The sequence below is a fragment of the Babylonia areolata genome, chromosome 16 (assembly GCF_041734735.1).
Source record: "Babylonia areolata isolate BAREFJ2019XMU chromosome 16, ASM4173473v1, whole genome shotgun sequence".
Lineage (NCBI taxonomy): Eukaryota > Metazoa > Mollusca > Gastropoda > Neogastropoda > Buccinidae > Babylonia > Babylonia areolata.
In genome coordinates this window covers 10,151,866-10,173,473 of record NC_134891.1, presented here as the reverse complement: position 1 = coordinate 10,173,473, position 21,608 = coordinate 10,151,866, and the positions used below count along the sequence as shown (strand labels likewise).

The following is a 21,608-nucleotide window of genomic DNA, read 5'->3' as shown; positions in this document are numbered from 1 at the left end:
AAGCATTTAAAAAGCAGTATGGGGGGTTGGGTGGGGGTGGGGTGGGGGGGGGGAATAATGTCTTCATTCAGAACATTTCCCCTCTGCCCCAAAATGCTCATCCACAGAGACACACTCATCCCCTTTCCCCTCCATATATCACATATGACCAGATGACACTGACAAAATCTTTCTTCACAGATTTTTTCCCTCTCCAATTCAGGGATAATACGGAGTGTTTAGTACAAGACTAATAAAACTGACTCTCAACAAAGATAATGTGAACAATTCAGTAATTTTTCTCCACTAGGAAAATGTCATCACCTTAGTGAGTTTATATTTCCCATTATTACATTCCAACAAAACAACTGCATTCATCATCAAACAGTTGCATTCTCCAAATTCCCTCTGTTATGACTATGTCCTTCGGTCAAAGATCCTTCACATTCACCACCACCGTCCAGTGGAACTCCTTGCCATATGAATTAAGACACTCTGAGTCCATTTCCAGCTTCAAAACCAACCTCCAGACACATCTGTTTAAAACTGCCTTTCTTCGATCTCCTGATGCCCGCGGCAGTGTGGGAGTGTGCTTGTTTCTGTTTGCTGTGTGTGATCTTGAGATGCTGTGTGATGGAGTGAGAGAGAGAGAGAGGGTGGAGCTGATTTTTGGGTGTTGTAGTTGGGTTGTGCACCGTTTGGGTGTTGGGATGTACATGGTCAGTTTTGGGTGTTCAGATTAGTTTTCGGGTGTTGTGAACTGGTTTCAGGTATTATGATGTGTCAGGTATCATAAAAACATGTGAGATTGCATGTTTTGGGTGTTGTTATGTCAGGTGTGCATTTTGGATGTTTTTATCAATGTGAAATTTTAGCATGTTTCCATGTATAGATTACTACTGGTGTTTATTTTCGATGTCTGTGTGAGGTTATTTGTATGGACATTGTAAGTTTTGGTGCAGCGCAGCTGGGTGTTTTGTATGAAGGGTGATGTTTTGATTCAGTTATTTTAATCATTATTATCATTAATATAATGATGTATGTTTGACTGATATATAGCTTACTTAGTTGGAACAACCCGACTGTTTTGATGGACCGAGACTGATATATAGCTTACTTAGTTGGAACAACCTGATTGTTTTGATGGACCGTATTTCTATATTAACTCACACGGGACGACAAGTTTTCTCCCTTGCCTTTCCCCACAGATGGCCCATTTGTAAGGGTTTGGAAAAAAATTACAAAAAATACAAAATACTGTGTAAGAAAATGAAACTTTTAGAACTGGTTTATTACATGTTGAGCTATTACATATACAAAAAAAAAATCAAATTTCTCATCTTATTTTTACAGTTTTGCCATATGTAGAAAATACTGCCAATTTTTCACCCCGAATCACCATACCCATGCTCGCTTTCTGCATTAAATTCGCTTTCTTCTTCGTCATCATCCACCTCTTCGATGTCCGACCCTTCAGGTTGTAGCGTTTCAAGTACTTCGGCAACCCAAAAACATTCCCGTCACTGCCTTGTTCGCTTCACAACATTCTGAGAAGAGCCCGCTTTGCTAACAGGCTGGCATGCGAGCAGACGACCGGTCAGTGACTTTGTCAGCGTGTGTGCGAGGCAGGCCACACAACTCAGACTAACCAATCATACTGTTCGATTATGGAGTGACCCAGAGTAGCGCACTCTGCTTGGCTAATCACAAAATCACGTGTACAGCGCATGATGGAATTTTACTTTCAGAGAATGCTATTCCATTCCTTCGTCTGAAACCGAATACGTTTTGTGTAGGAATGCGTGTGCATTCCTTCGTCCGGAAAGAGTTAACTGTTGTGTTATGAAGCGCTTAAAGCAAAATGATTTTAAATGATTAAATAATCAACACCATCATCATTTTATCACACGGGTATCATTGTCCCTGCCATGAACAGATTTTGCCCTATCTCATCATTTCTTCTAATGACTTGAATTCGTCTTTCTGCATATCCATGCATTTGTCTCAGCAGGCAGGGTACAGCACAAAGAAAGGGACGAGATCCTAGTGCCTGAAAGTTCAAATTTTTATCTCTTGGCAAGATCCCCCCCCCCCCCCCCCTTCTCTGTTGTATTTCACTTTTCTTATTTGTAACTGCCATTCTCCCCCTCACCCCACCCCCTCCAAAATGTCCATGATGCCAATAATTATCTAATCACTGTGGCTGCTGCTGCAGCTATACAGACGAACGCACAGTTTGCAGAGGGCTAAACGTCTATCTGTATTTCACAGACCAGACAGAACAGTCACAATCCTAAAAGTAGTTCTGGCATTCCTGTACCTGTGAACACACATGGCCATGTGGATAATTTGGTTGTTGGGACCCATCAAAAGGCATCACCATTCTTTAGAGTTCTTGTGGTTCAATGAACAGTGTGTCCATCTATGATCATTGTCCAAGGACTCTCGAGGATCGCTGATCAAGAAATATCGTTTTCCAGACTGTCATCACTCTCTTCATGCCATTTGATAGATATCAACCCAAAATACACTTTTGTTCTTTTGATTTCACTTCCATCTCCTCTTACTGGGCCAGGTTACAATGCTGACTTCTTTGATTAAGATTCTTGATAACATCTGAATATGTTTTAAGTTTACTTTTACTCTTCCTGCTGGTATACTGCTGGGGTGCTAGCAGCCTTCATATAGGAATAAGCATGCATACAGGATTTCCACCCAGAATTTCAGACAACTGGATGCTGTGACTGATGGCATGGAAAAAAGAAAATTAGGCATTCATCACTGTCAGATGGTCATGTACTCTGTGCATCAGATCAGCTATTAATGCACATACGATGCTCAAAATGAACATATCGAATCTCATACAAGTTACAATAAGTATAACACTGCCAAATGCACTGATCAACAAAGCAAAAACAGTATTGAATAAGGAAAGTATGTTGGACCTGTAAACAAAATAGAAAACCTGAGTTAAGGTGTTTAAAAATAACTACCAATCTTCACTTCAAATGGTTTGCGTGGCTGGGGGGAAAAAAGCTGGAAAAGCAAAACCATGAAAAAATGAACCAGCCGCCCATTCTGCTAAGATTTAATTAATCCATCAAGGAAGACTTGAGACAGGGTTGGGAAAACAGAAAGGGCAGGAATGTCTGCCATTGTTATCACTTACAGCAAACATTCTTACACTGAACAAATTTTGGAGATATAGGTGTGTCTGTGTATGCGAGAGAGAGCATGTGCTTTGTTGTTTTTTGTGTTATTGTTTCTGCGATTTTTTTTCTTCCAAATCTATCCTGAGCTCTCTTTTTATTTTCTATGCGCCAAGTCCAGGTAATATCAAACCAAGAAATATACTGTTTTCAATTTCCAGTTGATATAAAGCATGAGCATGGGTATCCGAAGAGAATATAAGAAGTTGTAAATTTTGAAATTCATTCAAAAGACAACAGAAGCAAAACAGGTTAGTGGTACCATTAAATCTATAGAACTTATTTTCTTTTTCCGTGTGAATCATTTCATTCCACATCCACCATTTACCAGTGGGCAAGGCAGAAATTACAACCTAAAGTTTCCTCAACAGATCTGCAGAAGCCTCCAAAAAATGGCCAGACAAGGATGATTTCCATACAAACTTTAGGGATACTCTTGCTACCAAGAGATGTCAGTGTTGTATCTGCTGGACTGTTTGGGACTTTGTTATTTGGTGATCATGCAGAGTACTCGGCCAGACACACACTTCATCTTTTTTAACTTCTGAGTTCTCCATCATCAGATGACCTGTTTTTGTTGTTTTTTTTCTTCCTCAGCCCCTATTTTTGTTGTTGTTTACCTTCTAAACTTCCAAATCTTGCTTTTATGTGTCTCTTGTCTGTACAAGATTCTGCCATCCACAAAGAGAAAACTGTGAAGCATAACTATAAACACATACACTCAAAATCAGACATAATATAACACTATCTTTAACACCAAAATGGCAGCCAGGGAATGTGATGTTCTGTTCAACAAAAATATAAGGGTGATAATTAATCATTCAACCGCAACAGGTTTAGGTGGGCAGTGGACATTATTTTTCATAATGTCTGTAAAATTAGGCAAGCCAAATGTGACTTGGGTACAACTGATTTTAAAAGGGTCTGAATTTAAAAGCTAAATACTAACTTCAAATTGTTTTTCAGTCAGAACTTTGATAGAGTGGGGTAGCTGTGTCCCTCTCTTGAAAAAAAGAAAAAAAGAGAGAGAAAAAGAAAAAAACAAACAAAAGAACAACCCACAAACAAAACAAAATAAATCAAACATGAATAGGAGAAAAAAAAAAAAAAAAAAAAAAAAAAAAAAAACACCTCCATTCTCATGCACCCTGTTTTTCAGTCAATGTTTTTTGGTTTTTTGGTTTTTCTTGGGTTTTTTTTTGTTTTACGTTTTTTTTTTGCTCAGCTGTGTTAAGTTAACAAGGTTTCCTTTACCTCTTTCTTGGAAAAGACCCGGCCACAATATTCGCAGCTGTTGAAGGAACCCGACGAGGTGGACGCTAACAAACGATTGGCGGCCGCTATCTGGGCTCTGGCCATTTCCTGATCAGAGGTTACAGACTGTAAGCATAATTTGCCCGTGCGGCAAAAGATGAATGAGATGAAGGTGCAAGCCCAATGAAACAAACAAGCAATTAAGCATGGGCATCAGAATTGTGTAAGAGAAAAAAAGAAAACGACCGAGCTCAATGTTTTCGATCAGCCCAGAGGGGCACCAGAAGAGCAACACATTTATGCTGAGATTTTGATGGGGTCATTCCAGAAGCCTAACCTAGCGCACTGAGAAATTATTAAGGCATACTATTATAATACTTATCCTGAAGATGAAAAGCTTTTCACCCCATGAAACAAAATAGTGCCGGAGGTTGGATTCCTTATGTGATAACTGAATTTTTACAAGACAGTTTAGATAGCTCAGATGACTGGTTACTTTGTCCCACTGGATTTTAGATTTGGAACTGTTCTCTAACAATTCTGATGCCTGAAGACATATATAAATATATATACACTAATACAGATCAAGTAAAAAAAAAAGATTCAAAAGAAAATGTCAATACAAAATAAACTATTCAACAGCTACAATTAAATGACTTAACACTAGCCTAGTGCAGAAGTCGTCTTCCCTTAAAACACAAAATTACATGGCAGATCAATTGCACCCACAGAAAAGCAGAATAGTCGGGGCATCATTTTGGTACTTCGATCCCTAAAAGTCAAGTTCTGAATGACCACAGATACAAGCCAGGAGTAAGAAAGATTTTTTGTCAACTGACCAATAGGAAGCTCATTCACTGATTCAGCTAAGTTAGCACAGATATATGAAGCCAAGAGTATTATACAACCGAAACAATCTACTAAAAATAAAACAGGGAAAATCTTATGGTGTATCTGATCATAACTGCTTCTCTTCATTACCACAGTTCCTTCTCTGCATCACACTACATACAGTTTCTGTAACACATCAGCATTTTTTTTTTTTTTTTTTTAAACAGTGAGTTTATTCTCTATCTTTAATCCTTCAAATAGACAACAGTGAAAATGTGTTACATAAAGCCAGTATGATTCACCACTCCAATATCTTTGCTCATCATGCAGCTGACATACTATGATACAAGATGACTTGTTTTATGCACTAACTGCTCATTCCTAATGACAACAGGGTGCTTTGTGGCTGTGCATACTTCAAGATACTGTGAATCATGTGACTGTTTCATACCTGATGCAGTTTTTTTCCCTGCACTGCTATCACTCATTATCATTTTCCAAATTGTACAGTCATCACCATTTAAGCTGCATTTCCCATTTGTACATTCATAAAAAAAATTTAAAAAAAGAAAAAGAATCAGCCAGAACTGCTTCATCTACATAATTGTGACAAAGGTGAATGTCAATATTCAGAAGATAAAGCACTTGACTAAACAATGGTTCGGGTAGCATTTTCTGAACAAATTTTCATGATAAAAGTGACACATGAAAAATCAACAAAATTTTCATAGAAAAACATACACAACTCTGTGAAGGTTTCTATTGTAATGTATTTGGGGTCATACAACATTTTTTTTGTAACATAATTCTTATGCAATGTACTGGAATGAAAATGCTTGTTTTGCAAATATCAGCTGCATCTTGTTATTGCTAAGTGGTGACAGTGAATCTACAATGTCTGGCCTAAGAAGAAAAATGCTTGTATATGCAGTGTAGCCAAAATTCAACTGTACAACTGTTATGAAAACTCGCAAGTAAAAAGAATGTTGTGAATTATCACCCCTAAAACAAAAATACTGCATGTCAGTCCTCAAAATGAGGGAGGTGATGTCACAACGTAAGTGAATGACGTGTAATTTGACGAATTCTGAAAATCAATAATTTTGATTTTTACATATTTTAACAAAGGGAATAATCTAGCAACTGAACTACATCAATTTCCATCTCTCTTTAAATGTATCCAAATGTTCTATGTGCCATTGTGAGAGAGAGAGAGATAGAAAAATAGAGAAAGTGTGTGTGTGAGAGTGGGCGAGATATAAGCAAAAAATCAAGAGCATCGTGGAAACAAAAACTGATTTGTGACTGGAATCACAAAAAAAGAAAAAAGAACAGATCTCTGTCAACAAAAAAGTTTCAAAATTAAGTTAATTTTCCTAATGCTGCAGCAAATACTATCTTATTGAGACTTAAAATAAAACATTGCTTCCACTGTCCATAATGAACTCTGTACTTTGAGAAAATGTGACCAAGAAGTGGATCAGCAGTTTCATTCACACTGCCATTCACAGAAAAAGGGTCATCACTGTTTCAAAGAAAAAAGAAAAAAAACAACACCCACACAATGCAAAAAGAACCAGAAACAGTCTTAAATGTGAACAGTATCTTGGGTTTTGATTCCGTTCACTGAGCTGCCATTTTGGTGCTAACAAAAAGATTTGCTACAGTCTGAACACAAGACAATAAACATGTTCATATCAACACATATGCTTTCCACTGGAAACTGTCAGCAACATGCTGAAGGCAGAGGGAGGGGATTGAAAAGGGGAGAGGGAACAAGGATGGAAACATCTGCCAAACATACACAACATCATTTTCATTATATCTCATTGACAAAAAAAAGAGTCAGTTCTGCTTGGCAATGTCTCTCTGACAAATAAACTGTAGTAATACACATGCATACACCATCAATGCATCTGTCTTGAAATCAAAATAAAGGCCTTTCTTTTGTGACATGCCTTACCTTTGATAATAATGAAAAAGGAAATGGCAATAACAAGATCAAATCTGCATTTAACTGCTGGTATCACTCTTGCTGACACAGAAATGGCAGCAGAAATTACTCTTCTTCAGAGGAAACTTCTTCCAGTTTATTCTGTATGTTTCCTTGGGAAACCATATGACAGTCCTGCTGCATGCATGATGTCAGTGAGAAATGAAGATCAGTTTACAATGACAATAACAACAAAACAATGTCCCACAATTTTGGTGTATGTGAAGTCGATGAATACTAATGAAATCACTCTTTGGTGAACACCAGAAAATCCTCTTCTCACAAACCCTCCCTCTTCTTTTTACTTTCCTTTTCCTAACAGAGTTGGAGGTCCCAACCTCATCTAGACGAGACAGTGCATTGATGGTGACAATACCTATAATAGTACATGTGTAATGTTGGCTACAGCAGCACTGTATTTATTTGCCGTTTTTCATGGTTTCAAGACAAACTGCTACCATGCAAAAACACAATCAACACATGAACAACAGTAAAATAAGAACAGATTTGCTCACAGAGCAAATAAAACTGCAAGCAGCAGACAAAACATTTACAAGCTTTACCTTTCGTTGGATAGTGATGAAACAGCAAGATTACCTACCTTCACTTCTCTCAAGTGTCTACATTTGTCTCAGTAAGTCTAAGTGGATTTTGTACATTCATTACCACGGGGGCAACAAGGCAATGCATCATTCTTTGTTTTTGAATTGGTCATCTCGCTCCCCTGAGCAACTTATTCAAAGTCAGCTCAGTTTTGACCTGAGAAACTTATTCAAAGTCAGCTCAGTTTTGACATCCGTTTGTACAACTTGCACAAGTCTTAAACCAAGCTAGCGACTCATCCACATCAACAGTCAAAACAATGACAGTCCTGCAAATGCGTCATTGCACAAACTGGTCAAAACATGCATTCAAATCTGATGTGCTCAATCATCATCAGAACTTGACTTCAGTACTTAAGTGAATAAAAAATCCCATATCATTAACCACTGCCTACAAAAGCTCAAAGGTTACCCACTCTTTACTACCTACAAAGCCAATCTAAATCATTTAGTTTCCATTAGGACGACCTGGTAATGATGAGAATGCTGATTGCACAATGAAGAAATTAAACAAGATAAGATGTCAAGAGGCTGCAATGTTTGAAATTCTGAGGGAAAAAAAATGCTAACAGTTTTTCAGCATCAGAATTCAAGGTCAGATGTTAACCAGTTCTAGCACAGGTGATTTTTAGAGAACGGATCACACTCTTTTTCACTGCATTTAAAATAATCTAACTCATGTTCTTGTTTCCATTTCCTATGTTATCACATGAGCTTACTTTTGTTTTCACTTTGATTCAATATGAGATGAGAACAGGCAACAGTGAAAAATGCTGAATATTGGGCTTGGGTTCGTGGGCCGCCTTGGCCCTGATGGGGTGCACGGGCAGGAGATTCCAGGTAGCGAAGGCCCTTGGGAGAGTATGATCTTTTTACTTTCTGGAGAGCAAATTCTGGTCTCTCCATGCAAGTTTTCTGAGTATTTTCCTTATTTTTATGCATGGAAAGGATCAACTGTTCTCTTTTTGTTTTTATAAGACTATGCACTGTAGCTATATCCTATAATTTCTGAACAGATTTGTGCAATTCATGAGAATGACCCGAGGGCCTCTTGAAAATATGCGTTTCCATATTTATATGGAAGATTCACATCTGGGAATACTGGGTTGTAGTATATTTACTATGAATTCTGTGCACCCTACAATAATGACACAACCTATGGATAGAAGAAATTTTCTTTTATCTTTCTTTTATCTAACTCAAAGAGTGAAGTCATACGACCAAATTGCCTTATTGCCCACAAATCATGGCATATCAAACAGCTCTTTAAAAATAAATATCAGATGCATTTTTCGAACACTCAACTAAGAGCAATGATACTAATCTGAAAAAAAAAAAGAATAAAATAAAGAAGATTTCACCGGAAATAAGATCTTAAATGTCAGGGCTTCTGATAAATTAATAATCTTGGGGTCCCAGTGACTCTTACCTTAATTCCAAAGGGTCCCAGGCTACCTTCTGAGGCTCACTCTAATGCTTCACTGTAATTAAATTTGCATTGCCACACACAAAGGTAGGCATGCACAACTTCTTGTCATTGTCTTGGTTTCTGGGCCAAGAAATAGAGCAGAGAAACAATCCTAGTGTCAGGATTTCCACTCTTTTCATGTGTTCATTCTTGAAATATTCTGGATGTCCCAGGGACCCACCCAAATTTCAAGAGCATTCTTTCCAGTTTCAAATTCCAAGGACATATATTCACACATTTTCAGAAGCCCTGCTAACATCCATCTTAAGTTTCGTATACCTTCAGAGCAAGAGTGTGCAAAATGAATATATTCTAACATGCATTTTACAGTAGTGCTTGTGTATGCGAGTGTGCGTGTGTTGTGTTAAGTGGAAGTGTATGCAACTGAACATTTACAAACCTGGAAGCGTCCATTAATTTATCTACATCAGACAAGCACACAAAAACGTGTATCAAGTACATGCTGAACAGTATACATGAACGAAAGAATATGAGTATATGCAAGTCAATGTTTGCAATTTGAAATACCTGCTATCCACAATCTGGGTGTGCATGTCACTTGCCCGAGGGATCTAACCACCAATACACACATGACATACACACAAAGTGAGATTCAAATAAAACATAAACATCCTCACCTGTTTGCTCTGTATCACTGTGGAGACATCAGTCTGCACAGAAGCATCAACAGCAGCAGATGTCCGTGGCATCTGCACCTGCGAGGGGGGTGGAGGTGGCGGCTGTGGTGCCGACGTGGGCTGAGGCCCAGGTGGCACCACATATTGCGCCGCCGCCGCTGCTGCCAGTTGGTCCATTAAGGCTGGCGGCAGGGGCCCTCCTGGCCACACGAAAAGAAAAGTGTGTCACCAGGCAGGTCTATTAAAATAACCATGTGTGTGTGCAAGTGCATACATGTGAGAGAGTCAGTAAATGTAGGGGTGGGTGGGTGTAAACATGTATGTGTGCCTGTGTCCATGTAAATGTGTGGGTGCACGTGTGCATGTGTGTGACAGTAAGTACTTCATGTTCAATGACTTAAAATTATATCCTGCCGTCTGCTGCACAGCCGACTAATCATCACTGGATGTAACACCCAACTCTGAGAAGGCTATAATCAAGTGAATGCCAGTGACTGTGACTGATACAGGAGGAGCCTACATTTATTTCTGTACATTATTCTTACTGCATTCAAAGAAAGGCCCCTCAAACCAAAAACACAATTAAAATTTTTTAATGAAATAATTTTCAAAATTTCAAAAGAAAAGCTTTGCCATTTTACGTAACACTACTATAAGTGCTTCAGAGATTAAACTAATCTGAATAAATTGTTTTTCAGCTACTTATGAAATTAACTGTACCCATATGAAACTTTTCATATCATCTTTTTGGGGGGAACTGAATGGATTTGGTGCTTGAGGGGCACAGGACTAAGGAATGTGGGAAGTGAAATAAGCACGTGTCCAGTCAGCAAAATGTGAATGTTGGGGAATGAGTCAGTGTTTGCCTCAGTGCAACAAAACAGATCCACAGAAAACATTCTGATCAAAGAAAATGGACACAGCCACAAACAAAAACCAGTCATGCCTTTTTCTTATGTTCATATAGCACACTGGTATTTCAATTACAATTCACTGCACTTTTTAAGTTTAAGGAACAAAAAGTGGCAAACCACACACACTGGGGTGCAAGTAACCAAGTGGCCCAAATCTGGGTAAGTTGCCCATATTCTCTATGCTTCATGCATAAAAGTAAAAAGGAAACTGGAGATGGGGTGGGTGGAGGATGTTACCATTTTTTTTCATGCAGAAAAATCATGTTGATCTTTTTATGTCAGTAGCTGCAAACACACCTAAAAAAAAAGAGTGTGAACTGCAAAAATTCATCTTGAGTAATATCCTTAGCTTGCCATCGCAAACAAGTTTTGAAAAGCCAACCAACTGTCATGTGTAATGAAAAGTGATGAATCCCAACTAAGTCAGCCCACATTTATCAGCATTTCACTGTTTTACTTTTGAACCAAATTTGAAGTTGTATCAACCTATTCTCTTTGTCTTCACTGCGACCTGCTGACTTTGATGAAACATAAAAAAATCTTTTCAACTCTCCACACAAAAACACACAAGCACACAAGATGGTGGACAAAGAGCCAGAAATATTTTCCTTTTTAATAAAACATGAAGAAAAAAAATTACTGTCAAACCAAATATACTTTGCTCACCACAAAAAATCTAATTATAAAAGAAAGAAATGGTGTATGCTGGAATGAGAATGTTCCCCCCTTCTGTAATCCTGTCCAGATCGGATTGACATTTCACTGTTTAGTATCAAAGCAACTTACAAATATGAATAAGTCTTCATTTAAAATTCATACAGTATACAGTGCAGTTTGGGTTGCCAATCTTTTTTGACTCACTTGTGTAAACAAAGTGAGTCTATGTTTTAACCCGGTGTTCGGTTGTCTGTGTGTGTGTGTGTGTGTGTGTGTGTGTCCGTGGTAAACTTTAACATTGATATTTTCTCTGCAAATACTTTGTCAGTTGACACTAAATTAGGCATAAAAATAGGAAAAATTCAGTTCTTTCCAGCCATCTTGTTTAAAACAATATTGCACCTCTGGGATGGGCACAAAAAAATTTAAAAAAAGAAGCCTATTATATGCAAACTGCATTTACTGTTATATTTATATTTTTTGTATTCTCTAAACTTGGCACTTTGATCTGATATTCTGACCCAACAAAAAGAGGAGTCATTATTATCATTTTTTGTTCAAACAGGAACTTCTTTTGCTAAGCATGGAATTTTTATTTATTTTGCAAACGTTTTGGGGCAGATAGTAAAAAAGGGAAATTACTCTAATTAATGCTAGGGGACTTAATTTATCACAAGTGAGTCTTGGAGGCCTTGCCTCTCTTTTTCTTTTTCTTCTCCCTTTCCATTGTGGATGAGAAACAATGACTAATTATCTTAAAACCACAACCTGACAAACTAGAATGTGCCATTCATTTTTTTGACTCACTTGTGTAAACAAAGTGAGTATGTTTTAACCCAGTGTTCGTTTGTGTGTGTGTGTGTGTGTGTGTGTGTGTCCGTGTGTCTGTGTGTCCGTGGTAAACTTTAACATTGACATTTTCTCTGCAAATACTTTGTCATTTGACACCAAATTAGGCATAAAAATAGGAAAAATTCAGTTCTTTCCAGTCATCTTGTTTAAAACAATATTGCACCTCTGGGATGGGCACAAAAAATAATAAATGAAGCCTGATTATATGCAAACTGCATTTACTGTTATATTTATATTTTTTGTATTCTCTAAACTTGGCACTTTGATCTGATATTCTGACCCAATAACAAGAGCAGTCATTATTATCATTTTTTGTTCAAACAGGAACTTCTTTTGCTAAGCATGGAAGTTTTATTTATTTTGCAAACATTTTGGTGCAGATAGCAAAAAAGGGAAATTACTCTGTAATTAATGCTAGGGGAGTTGATTTGCTTTAAACTGATCTTTCTCTCTTGGATTTTTTTTTTTTTTTAAGTGTATCACAAGTGAGTCCTGAAGGCCTTGCCTCTCTTGTTATATATTAATCTGGCCAGTACCCAGAAACAACCGAAGGAAAATCTTGCCATTTCAGAGGCAGACAAAAAAACATATTCCCATCCAGTCCAGAAACTGAGTTTAATTTGAAGACTTGCACCCCAAGTATCATACCTTCAACTGATTATCCGAAATTACCAGCAACAAATACAGAAAGACAATAATTCTCAACAAACGACAGCTGAGAACAAAACAAAGGTGTGCTGCATCATTCAAGTCAATTTAGTAGAAACCAGGCTCAGTGATGATTTTCAGCATCAAAATACAATTACACACAACTTTAATGGAATCCACTGAAACATACTTGTTCAATGCGTTTAGTTTAGGTCAACTGTTTCAGAGTTCATGTCTGCTGACTAACCTGCAACTTATATATGACAGACGAATGTTTCATTTAAGCAGCATCTGCTACACTCAATAGATCAGCATAAATCAAATAGCATATGACTATTTAATTATAAATGTTTTCAATACAGCCATACTGCCTACATAAGGGAAGCTGGAGAAGGGGGTATAGGTCTACAATAGAATAACAAGAATAACAGTGATGGAAGGGGTGGAGACTGGGGCAGAGAGCACAGTAATTATCATTAAAAACGATTTAAAAGGTGAGTGTGGAAGTTAATTTTGCCCCGTTAAAAAAAAGAAGAAAAAAAAAGTTTGTTATGTCAAAACACTGAGTGCAGAAATTATTTTCTGTGCATGTGTGTAGCCAGTCCAGTAAAAACAACCAACAAGCTCTCACGCAACAGCATGCAGGTTGATCCAAGTTTGAACATGAAGACTACCCTTAATGTCACACACATACTGCATCACACACAATCCATCTCCATCATCATTAATAATCAAAATAATGAATCAGTTCTGAACACTAATTTTGGAAAAAGTATTAACCTTAAATAGTCATATCTTATAACTATTTTTCAATAAATTACAAATGAACAGAAGATCATAAGTTGTTGAAGTTCTGTTATCATTCATCATTTTATTGCTAATCTATACTGTTACTTTTAGAAAATATGTTACTTTCTGTTAGGCTTTAATTTTGTCATTTTCTCATCTGCCGTTCTCTTAACGGTACTCAAGTTCTTTTTCTGAATTTAGTTTGGATGAAAAGAGCAATGAACTTATGAACACTGGAAATTCTTCTCAGTTCTCAGTATGTTTTTGGTCTTCTTAAAGAGTTCTTCAGTTTTGCAGTCTAAAAACAACTATGGTTACAGTTTCATTTGGGTACAGGGTGTGGTGCTCAGTCTCTGTTTCTGTTTTGAATTGATTTCATTGCAGATAATCCGCATTACACCGAATCCCTCCCAACCCTTTTAAAAGCAACAGTGGTGGCATTGAGATAATGACTCCTGAAGAAAGCACAACCCAAAATTGATTTTTTTTTTTTTTAATTAATAATCTACCAGTACACTTAAGAGTAATGCAAATAATCAAATTTTGATGATTTATCCACAAAAAAACATATGAAACTTAAATAGTCTGGATTCAGTAACTTGCAAAGTTAGCATATAGAACTGCCATCACACAACAAGAAAGAAATTATCCCTTACACAATATAATTAATAACTAAACAATTATTAATAACTTAATACTACTGTTCTAGATAATATGAATTTATACAGCACCTATTCTCTAAACAAGACTTTATCTAATATAGCCTATTTACCCTCTGGATACTGGAAAACCTTTTCTTTTTTCTTCTTTTTTTAAATCAGCTTTTACCAAAGTCCTCTGGCGAAAGTACTTAGAGCCACAGAAGTCAAATGACATAAGTGTTTACATGATATTTTTCTTCTAAAAGAAAAAATGCATGCATCCATTTTTTCAGCAAATCAAACAAAACTTCACGACAAAATCGTTTATCATTATTAATGCAGATAAAAATCATCAAAAGGAAAAGACCTACCATAACCCGTATCAACTGTCTGAACGGCTTCAGCTTGAACATATAGCCTTGAGTTAGGCAAAGACTTGGCATTTTTCAGTAATTCATCCATGGAAAGAAAGAAAAGTCTGCAAAGATGAAGAACAATTTGAGAGTTCAAGCTGAAAAATAATACAGCCTGAGTGAAAAACAAAAAGTCAAGTCAAAGACACAAACACATGACAATGGAAATGGCAGCATCTGACCTGTCCCTTCACCCTGAGACTATCCAAAGGATACTTTTTAAGCAATGCATTCATGTCCATTCTCTCTAGCCTGTCCACTATTCCTAACCCATGACCAGTTCATGCAATCACGACAAACAAATCAAAGAGGCAACAGGTTATTTCAATCATCAATAATCTTTTGTTAGAACAGAGAGTTAGTGTGCCACACCCAGCAGACAGTTAGCTTCTTTCTTAGAGCAGACCAGGATTTCAGATTAGTTGGCAATGATATTAACGATAAACACACTTTCCTCTTAAAGCTAGACACTCATGATTTTTTTCACCTGATTTTTTAGAACGTCTTATTCTGTTTCTAGCTTTTTTAATTGTTAAAAAGTGAAAACTTCAAAGCTATTAAAACTTTAAACGTTTTTTTTAAAAGTAAGTAACAGCTGATCATACACTGGAGAAGGTATAGTTTAAAGTAGATAATGACCAGAAAAAACATTTATAGACAACCCATCCTTCCCCCTTCCTCATAAAAAAAAGTGTATATATATAAAATAATAGCATAGTACTATAACAAAAGGTCCAGTCTGTGGTAAAGTTCAAAATGAAGCATTATTCGACAGAAAGTTGATTAACAAATTCAAAATGTCAGGTAATTTTATCATCAATTCTTTCAACTGGGTTACTAAAGATAGAAGAAATATCAAAGCAGAAAATATGAAAGAAAAAAGTCTTAACTCTGATATTTTCTTTAGGTAGTTTATTCATATGTATTGACAAGATATTACATAAAGCAGCGCAATACCTTGAACCACAATCACAAACAAGCAGAAAAATTCCAACGGGATCACAAATTACATATAATGATCATGCACCTGAAATGTTTCTGACAACAGTTGAAAAGTCTACACTAGACCACTGGCTTTTTAACACTTGGATGCATGCAATTCTATCAAAAATATGAAAATAAAATAAAAAGTCTCACAATACAGATTTTTCTTCTTGTTTTATTCTCTTAAATAAGGTGAAACTGTGGTGATGAAATAAAATAAAGTAATACAAAGATACAGACTTAATAAACAAATCAAAGCAATCAAACAAATCAATGGCAAAATCACATCTGATTTTATAGAGCGTTCAATTTTTCATTGGCAATGTATTGTCTTTTTTAAACATACAGAAGAAGCCAATGATTCATCCAAATGTTAACACACATTCTCCCACTTACACAAACCAGTTAAATTTCTTGAAATCATTAGTTTTCTGACTTTTCAAGAAGTCCTTCTCATACGAGAAACACAGCAACTGAGAAGAGAGTCCTGTTGTCCAATGAAGATCATTAAATAGAAATAAATCTAAATATCTAACCTCACAGACACTAACAATAACACATTAAAAACAGGAAACAATCCAGTTAATTGCATAAAAACTGTACACAATGTCTCCACATTGTGCAAAGTTTGATTTTCTTTATATGAAATCAAATTTGAACGCAAAAAGTAATGGCTCGTTCCACATTCAAGAATAACTTATAACCTCTGTCCTTTTTCCCCCCCAAAATTTCACAACTTGTTTCATCTCAAAGATATTTTTCAATGTCATTTGCACTCTGCACAAATGGTGCTTAAACACAAACTGACAAAGCCTTTGATTTTAAAACCTCACATGCAACAAATCAAACTAGAAGTCTGACTAAAGCGATTCAAAGTTTTGATCAAACACATGCATTCAAAATGATTTTTAATGGATTATATATAAACTAAAACATGTTTTTAAAAACAGGCAGAAGCAGCAGGTGGAAATGTAGGTTTTCACAGCAGATCTATATCCATAATAAAATTCATCGCATACAGACTGCTCGAATAACAATGTTTTTAAGTTACTGTGTGAGAAGATAAAAGAACTATACAAGAATACAAAGCATTCTTTTGAACTCCCCTCATTAATTTAGAACAGTTACTTTCAAAACCTGCAAGTACACAGAAAGAGAGACTGAGTTAAGAAATGCTTTGATAAAATGCTGTATATTCTAAAGTCATCTGTTTCAAATGGTATAAATGTATTCAACAATCCTAAATACTATCAATGAGGCTTTTGTTGTATTTGTTAAAGTGAAGAATATTACTGAAGGCAGGACTGTTTTCCTGAAAGTGTTTAATTCTTTTCTTCTTTATTCAGATATTTACAATCTTGAATTTACTTTAACTCATTCAACCCAAGGGAGTTTACAGCCTCTGCAGACTACCTTGCCATACTGATGGGGAAAACCATACGAAATATATTAGTCAACCATTTTTTTCCCTCCTAATTGACATATGGAGACAGTGTTAAGTTATTTCCCTTTGCTTGCAGTTTGTACAAATCAGAAACTTGGGAAACCATTTTGTTTTGAGACAAAGTTTGATGTCAAGAGCACTGAACAGGAGCAGAGCTCAGTAAGTAGCATGTAGTTGACTTGGACAAGACATTCCAAGGTAGGCAATATAACTATTATAAGGTGATGGAGAGAAAGGTTAAGCCTGTGCTGAACTTTTTTAAATGCAGAGCGCTGAAACTTGACACGTTTCTATATTTATTTTGTTTCCATAAATTATGTCATGCGATCTTTTTTGTCTCCTAAATCTTACTATCAAATCAATTGGATTTTTTTTTAAATGTAACTGATGCTTTAACAACAGTTTATTTTAGAAGTCATAAAGTCAATTAACTGTTATGCTAAAAAGATGTAAAAACAATAAGCACAAAAATTAACATAATCATATTAGTAATAACCCATACACAATTCAATCCTTTTAAGTTTCACTTTAAACTTGGACTGTTAGAGATTAGGCACAAACACTGTGATCATCATTTTGGCAGCCATTTTCTTTTGCCATGGCAATCAACAACTATTCCAAAACACTACATTCTGCCTATTAACAAGTATCCTGAACAAGATCTCACTGCCAACAAAAACAGGTTCTTATACTGTTATAGAGACTGGAATATTAATTGAAAGGATATCACTTTATACTACACACTCTGGCATTTTGTTGTTCTGTATGTCATCATCATCATGTGACGTCTTCAAGCAGAACTTCTATGATATAAATAAAATTACAATGAGGCAGTGACAATAAACTTTTTTTTCATTCAATGTCTCTTCAGTATAAACTCAAGGCCTCTTCCACAATGAGTTACCCACTGTCTATTCAAAGTTTAAATGGAAGAAAAAGTTGAACTGTTTTTCCTTTTTTACTTTTAGTTTTATATTTCTTGACACCCCATGTAATTCTTCACTGTCTAAACAAAGCTAATGAAACAAATGGAGAAATTTAATCTAAAAGAAATTCATAAGCATAAAATTGAAAAAAAAAAATTATACAAGACACTGTATCCACTGAATCCCAACTGAAAATAGCAAAACTAATCACAAGTACGATATGAAAAAAGAAACATGTCTGAATTTTTTTTCCAATACTTAAGTTCAGCACAACACTCCAATGATAAAAGGCCACTAATACAAACAGTCTAAAATAAACACACTTATATTTATCAATAAAAGACAGGCAAAAGATTTGTTTCATAAAGTGGAAACAGTACTGAGTACAGCAGTTCATCACTGTCAATAATAGTAATATAGATATTTGATTATCTCTGTAATCTGAAAAGGATAACCACTGGCTTGAGGCTGAAGAGGATATCCACTTCTTTAAACTTTCTTAAAGTTATCAATGAACAGGGCTCATCACCTTTGGAATTAAATTAATTAATGCAAAATCTTCAATTATCCAATTATCTTACTACTCTTCCCCTGTATTGTTCAGTCATCAATGTTTCAATGGAGGAGAAATAAACTGTTTATTATCATTAAAAAAAAAAGTTACAATTACTTATTCACCTCCCCTTTTTCTTCTTAATCTGCAGTAATTCAGAAATACACTAATTGCTGAATAATTTACTGATTTCAACTTAAGGTCTAGAAATGGAAGAGAGGGCAAAGGAAGGCAATCCATGTGTTCCAACTTTCCTTTTCAGGTCATCTGATTAAATGATTTTATTTATCAAATAATCTAAATTCTACATTAACTGATTAAGAAACATATGGAACAGCGATCATTTGAGCAAGAAATTGACTTCTATACAAAAATTATGGACTGATTGCTTGTAATATCAATCCTGATCAATAAGTAATAATCTTACTTTTGTTTTCGTTTAAAAGCAACAACAGTAGCTAATGACCAAACTTACAGCCCGATAGCAAACCAAATTCACCAGCCTCAGGCAAACCCTAAGTCACGGTGGGTGGGTAACACCCACCACCAACCGCAAAAAATCTAATTTCATAAGCTTTTTCTTTAAAACTGCAAAATCTGCAAGAATTTACCTCAAATATCATCATTAAAATACTGCAGACAGTCAAATAGATCAAATTCGATGACAAAATGAACATTTCTCGAAGATAAATTTAGCTTTCACTCCACCACCACTCACTGCCGCGTCACCCCCATTACCTCGCCCCCATTTTACCTCCACCTCCCCAGCAAACACAAACAAGCTGTGGAGGGGTCAAATGATTTTCGATCAAAACCGGCGTACGAGCAATCGATTCAGGTTGGAAACTAACATTTGTTTCTTAAAAATCAAGTTTTCTTCAAATTGGCCAATAAAATAGTTACCAGAGGGCAGGAAGATTGGATGTTTTTGGTCAATCTTGCTGGATGAAGAATCTGGGGGTCCAACGGGGGACATCAAGGAAGTCTTTTCTTTAACTTATGGCGCAAAAGAGGTACCGAAAAATTATCTCCCTTGATATATTTTGGGCGTGTTCCCTTTGCTTCCACGAAGCAAATTTAGAATGCAGGCACCCGAAGTGCATAAATTTGGATTTAAATTATGCAATACCAATTATTCTCAGCTATTTTAAAATTTTGTACCTATTGTGAGCAACGATAGATCGAAAAAACACGATTCTGCATTGTTGGAGGGGGGCAAAGCACCTTCCACCACCCCGTTGGGCATGCGCATTGGGCTCATTTTCCTCGTATGCTCCAAAATAGCAAAATTTAGTATTAATGAGGCTAGTTTAGGCTATGAATGTGGACATATAACGTTTAAAAAGTACTATGTAAAATTATATTGGCTAATGTTTCGTCAGAACCAAGATATTGCCTTTTTTGCGGTCGCTAATTAATTACCTCCCTTACACCCCCCTCCCCGCGTACATTTTTTTGCGGATCATATTTTAACAATTTTCTGGGTTGAATTTTTTTCTTTTTTATGGCACACATGGTGCAGATATCGTTTCTCAACAACATCAACTTGGATTCGTGACTTTAAAGCCTCTAATTTTTTAACAGGGAGTGTGCGCATGGTTGTTCACCCACCATCTGTCTGGTCGACACTCCCTCATCGCTGAGGTGTGGGGAAGGAGCGAGTTCTTCTTCACCCTGCCACCCCCTCCTCCATCTTACCCCCCACGTTCGCGCCTCACCTTCGTCTGTCGTTCGCCCCGCTCAATCGGCTAAATGCCCGCGCGTTTAATTTCATCGGGTGAAATTCAGCCGGCCGGTTCGGATTCGATCACGCCCGTCTTCACGGTCAGTCTGTTTAAAACTGAAACGTTTTGATGGGGAAATAAAAGGCCAATTTGTACAATAGTTTTGGTTGTCACACCACCGCCCTCCCCCCCCCCCTCTCCCTCCCACATCCCGCCCGTCCCTTGACTGCCTCGTTTTTCGGGCTGGTATGGCGTCAAAAATGTGTAGTAGAGTTCGCAAGCATCGGTATTGTCACCAGCAATCATGCGACGATCATTAATTGTTTTCATTATTTATATAATTCATACTTTATATACAATTTAAATTATATACGTGCGTGTTCTGCTCCCAGCCCGACCCGGCTTTTGATAGGTGTGTGTGTGTGTGTGTGTGTGTGTGTTTGAAATTGGGGAAGGGCGAAGGAGTGGGGGAGGGAATTATATAAGCTAGGATGTATGGGGTTGGTTGTTTTCATTATATTTATGTAATTCACACTTTATATACAATTTATATGATAATATGTGTGTGCGTGTTCTGCTCTCAACCCGTCGACCAAGCTTGCATGTGTGTGTGTTTGTGTATGTGTGTTGTGTGTGTGTTTGTGTATGTGTGTGTGTGTTTGAAGTTGGGGAAGGGCGAAGGAGAAGAGGAGAGAAGGGTGGGCCTTTTTCTTCTTCTTCTTTTTTTTATTTTTTTTTTATTTTTCCCAGTGCTCCATGTCCGGTCCCGCCCAATAATGGAGGAATGTGCTTTCAAGATCACGTGATGTTAGAAAAACGATTTAAAGGCAGAAAATGTGAAGAGTGAGTCAAGATTGAGGGATGATGAAAAAAAAAAAATTATGGTCTTTTATCCCATTGGGTTTTTTTCCATGAACAGATTCTCTCTCTCTCTCCGTCTGTGTGTGTGTGTGTGTGTGTGTGACGGTGTGTGTGTGTGCCAGTGTCAGTGTGTGTGTGTGTGTGTGTGTGTGTGTGTGTGTGTATCAGTGTGTGTGAGTGCGTGTGTATGTCAGTGTGTGTGTCTGTGTGTGTGCCGGTGTGTGTCAG

The 21,608-nt window shown here is 36.7% G+C and overlaps 1 protein-coding gene across 30 annotated transcripts in view; it reads right to left on the bottom strand.

Annotated features, from left to right (window-relative positions):
* The window catches only part of LOC143291129 (uncharacterized), a 58,520-nt gene extending 38,700 nt beyond the window's left edge, over positions 1-19,820 (bottom strand). For 27 of the 30 annotated variants that reach the window (XM_076600769.1, XM_076600772.1, XM_076600781.1 and 24 more), the window contains exons 1-4: positions 19,699-19,779; positions 14,847-14,953; positions 9,975-10,174; positions 4,443-4,568 (exon numbers count right to left, since the gene is read on the bottom strand). In XM_076600769.1, the coding sequence (XP_076456884.1) occupies positions 4,443-4,568; positions 9,975-10,174; positions 14,847-14,937 (417 nt within the window). In that variant the 5' untranslated portion in view covers positions 14,938-14,953; positions 19,699-19,779. Of the gene's footprint in view, positions 1-4,442; positions 4,569-9,974; positions 10,175-14,846; positions 14,954-19,698 lie in introns of all 30 variants that reach the window. The other 3 variants (XM_076600771.1, XM_076600770.1, XM_076600783.1) reach the window with 3 other exon arrangements.
* Positions 19,821-21,608: the final 1,788 nt, after the last annotated feature.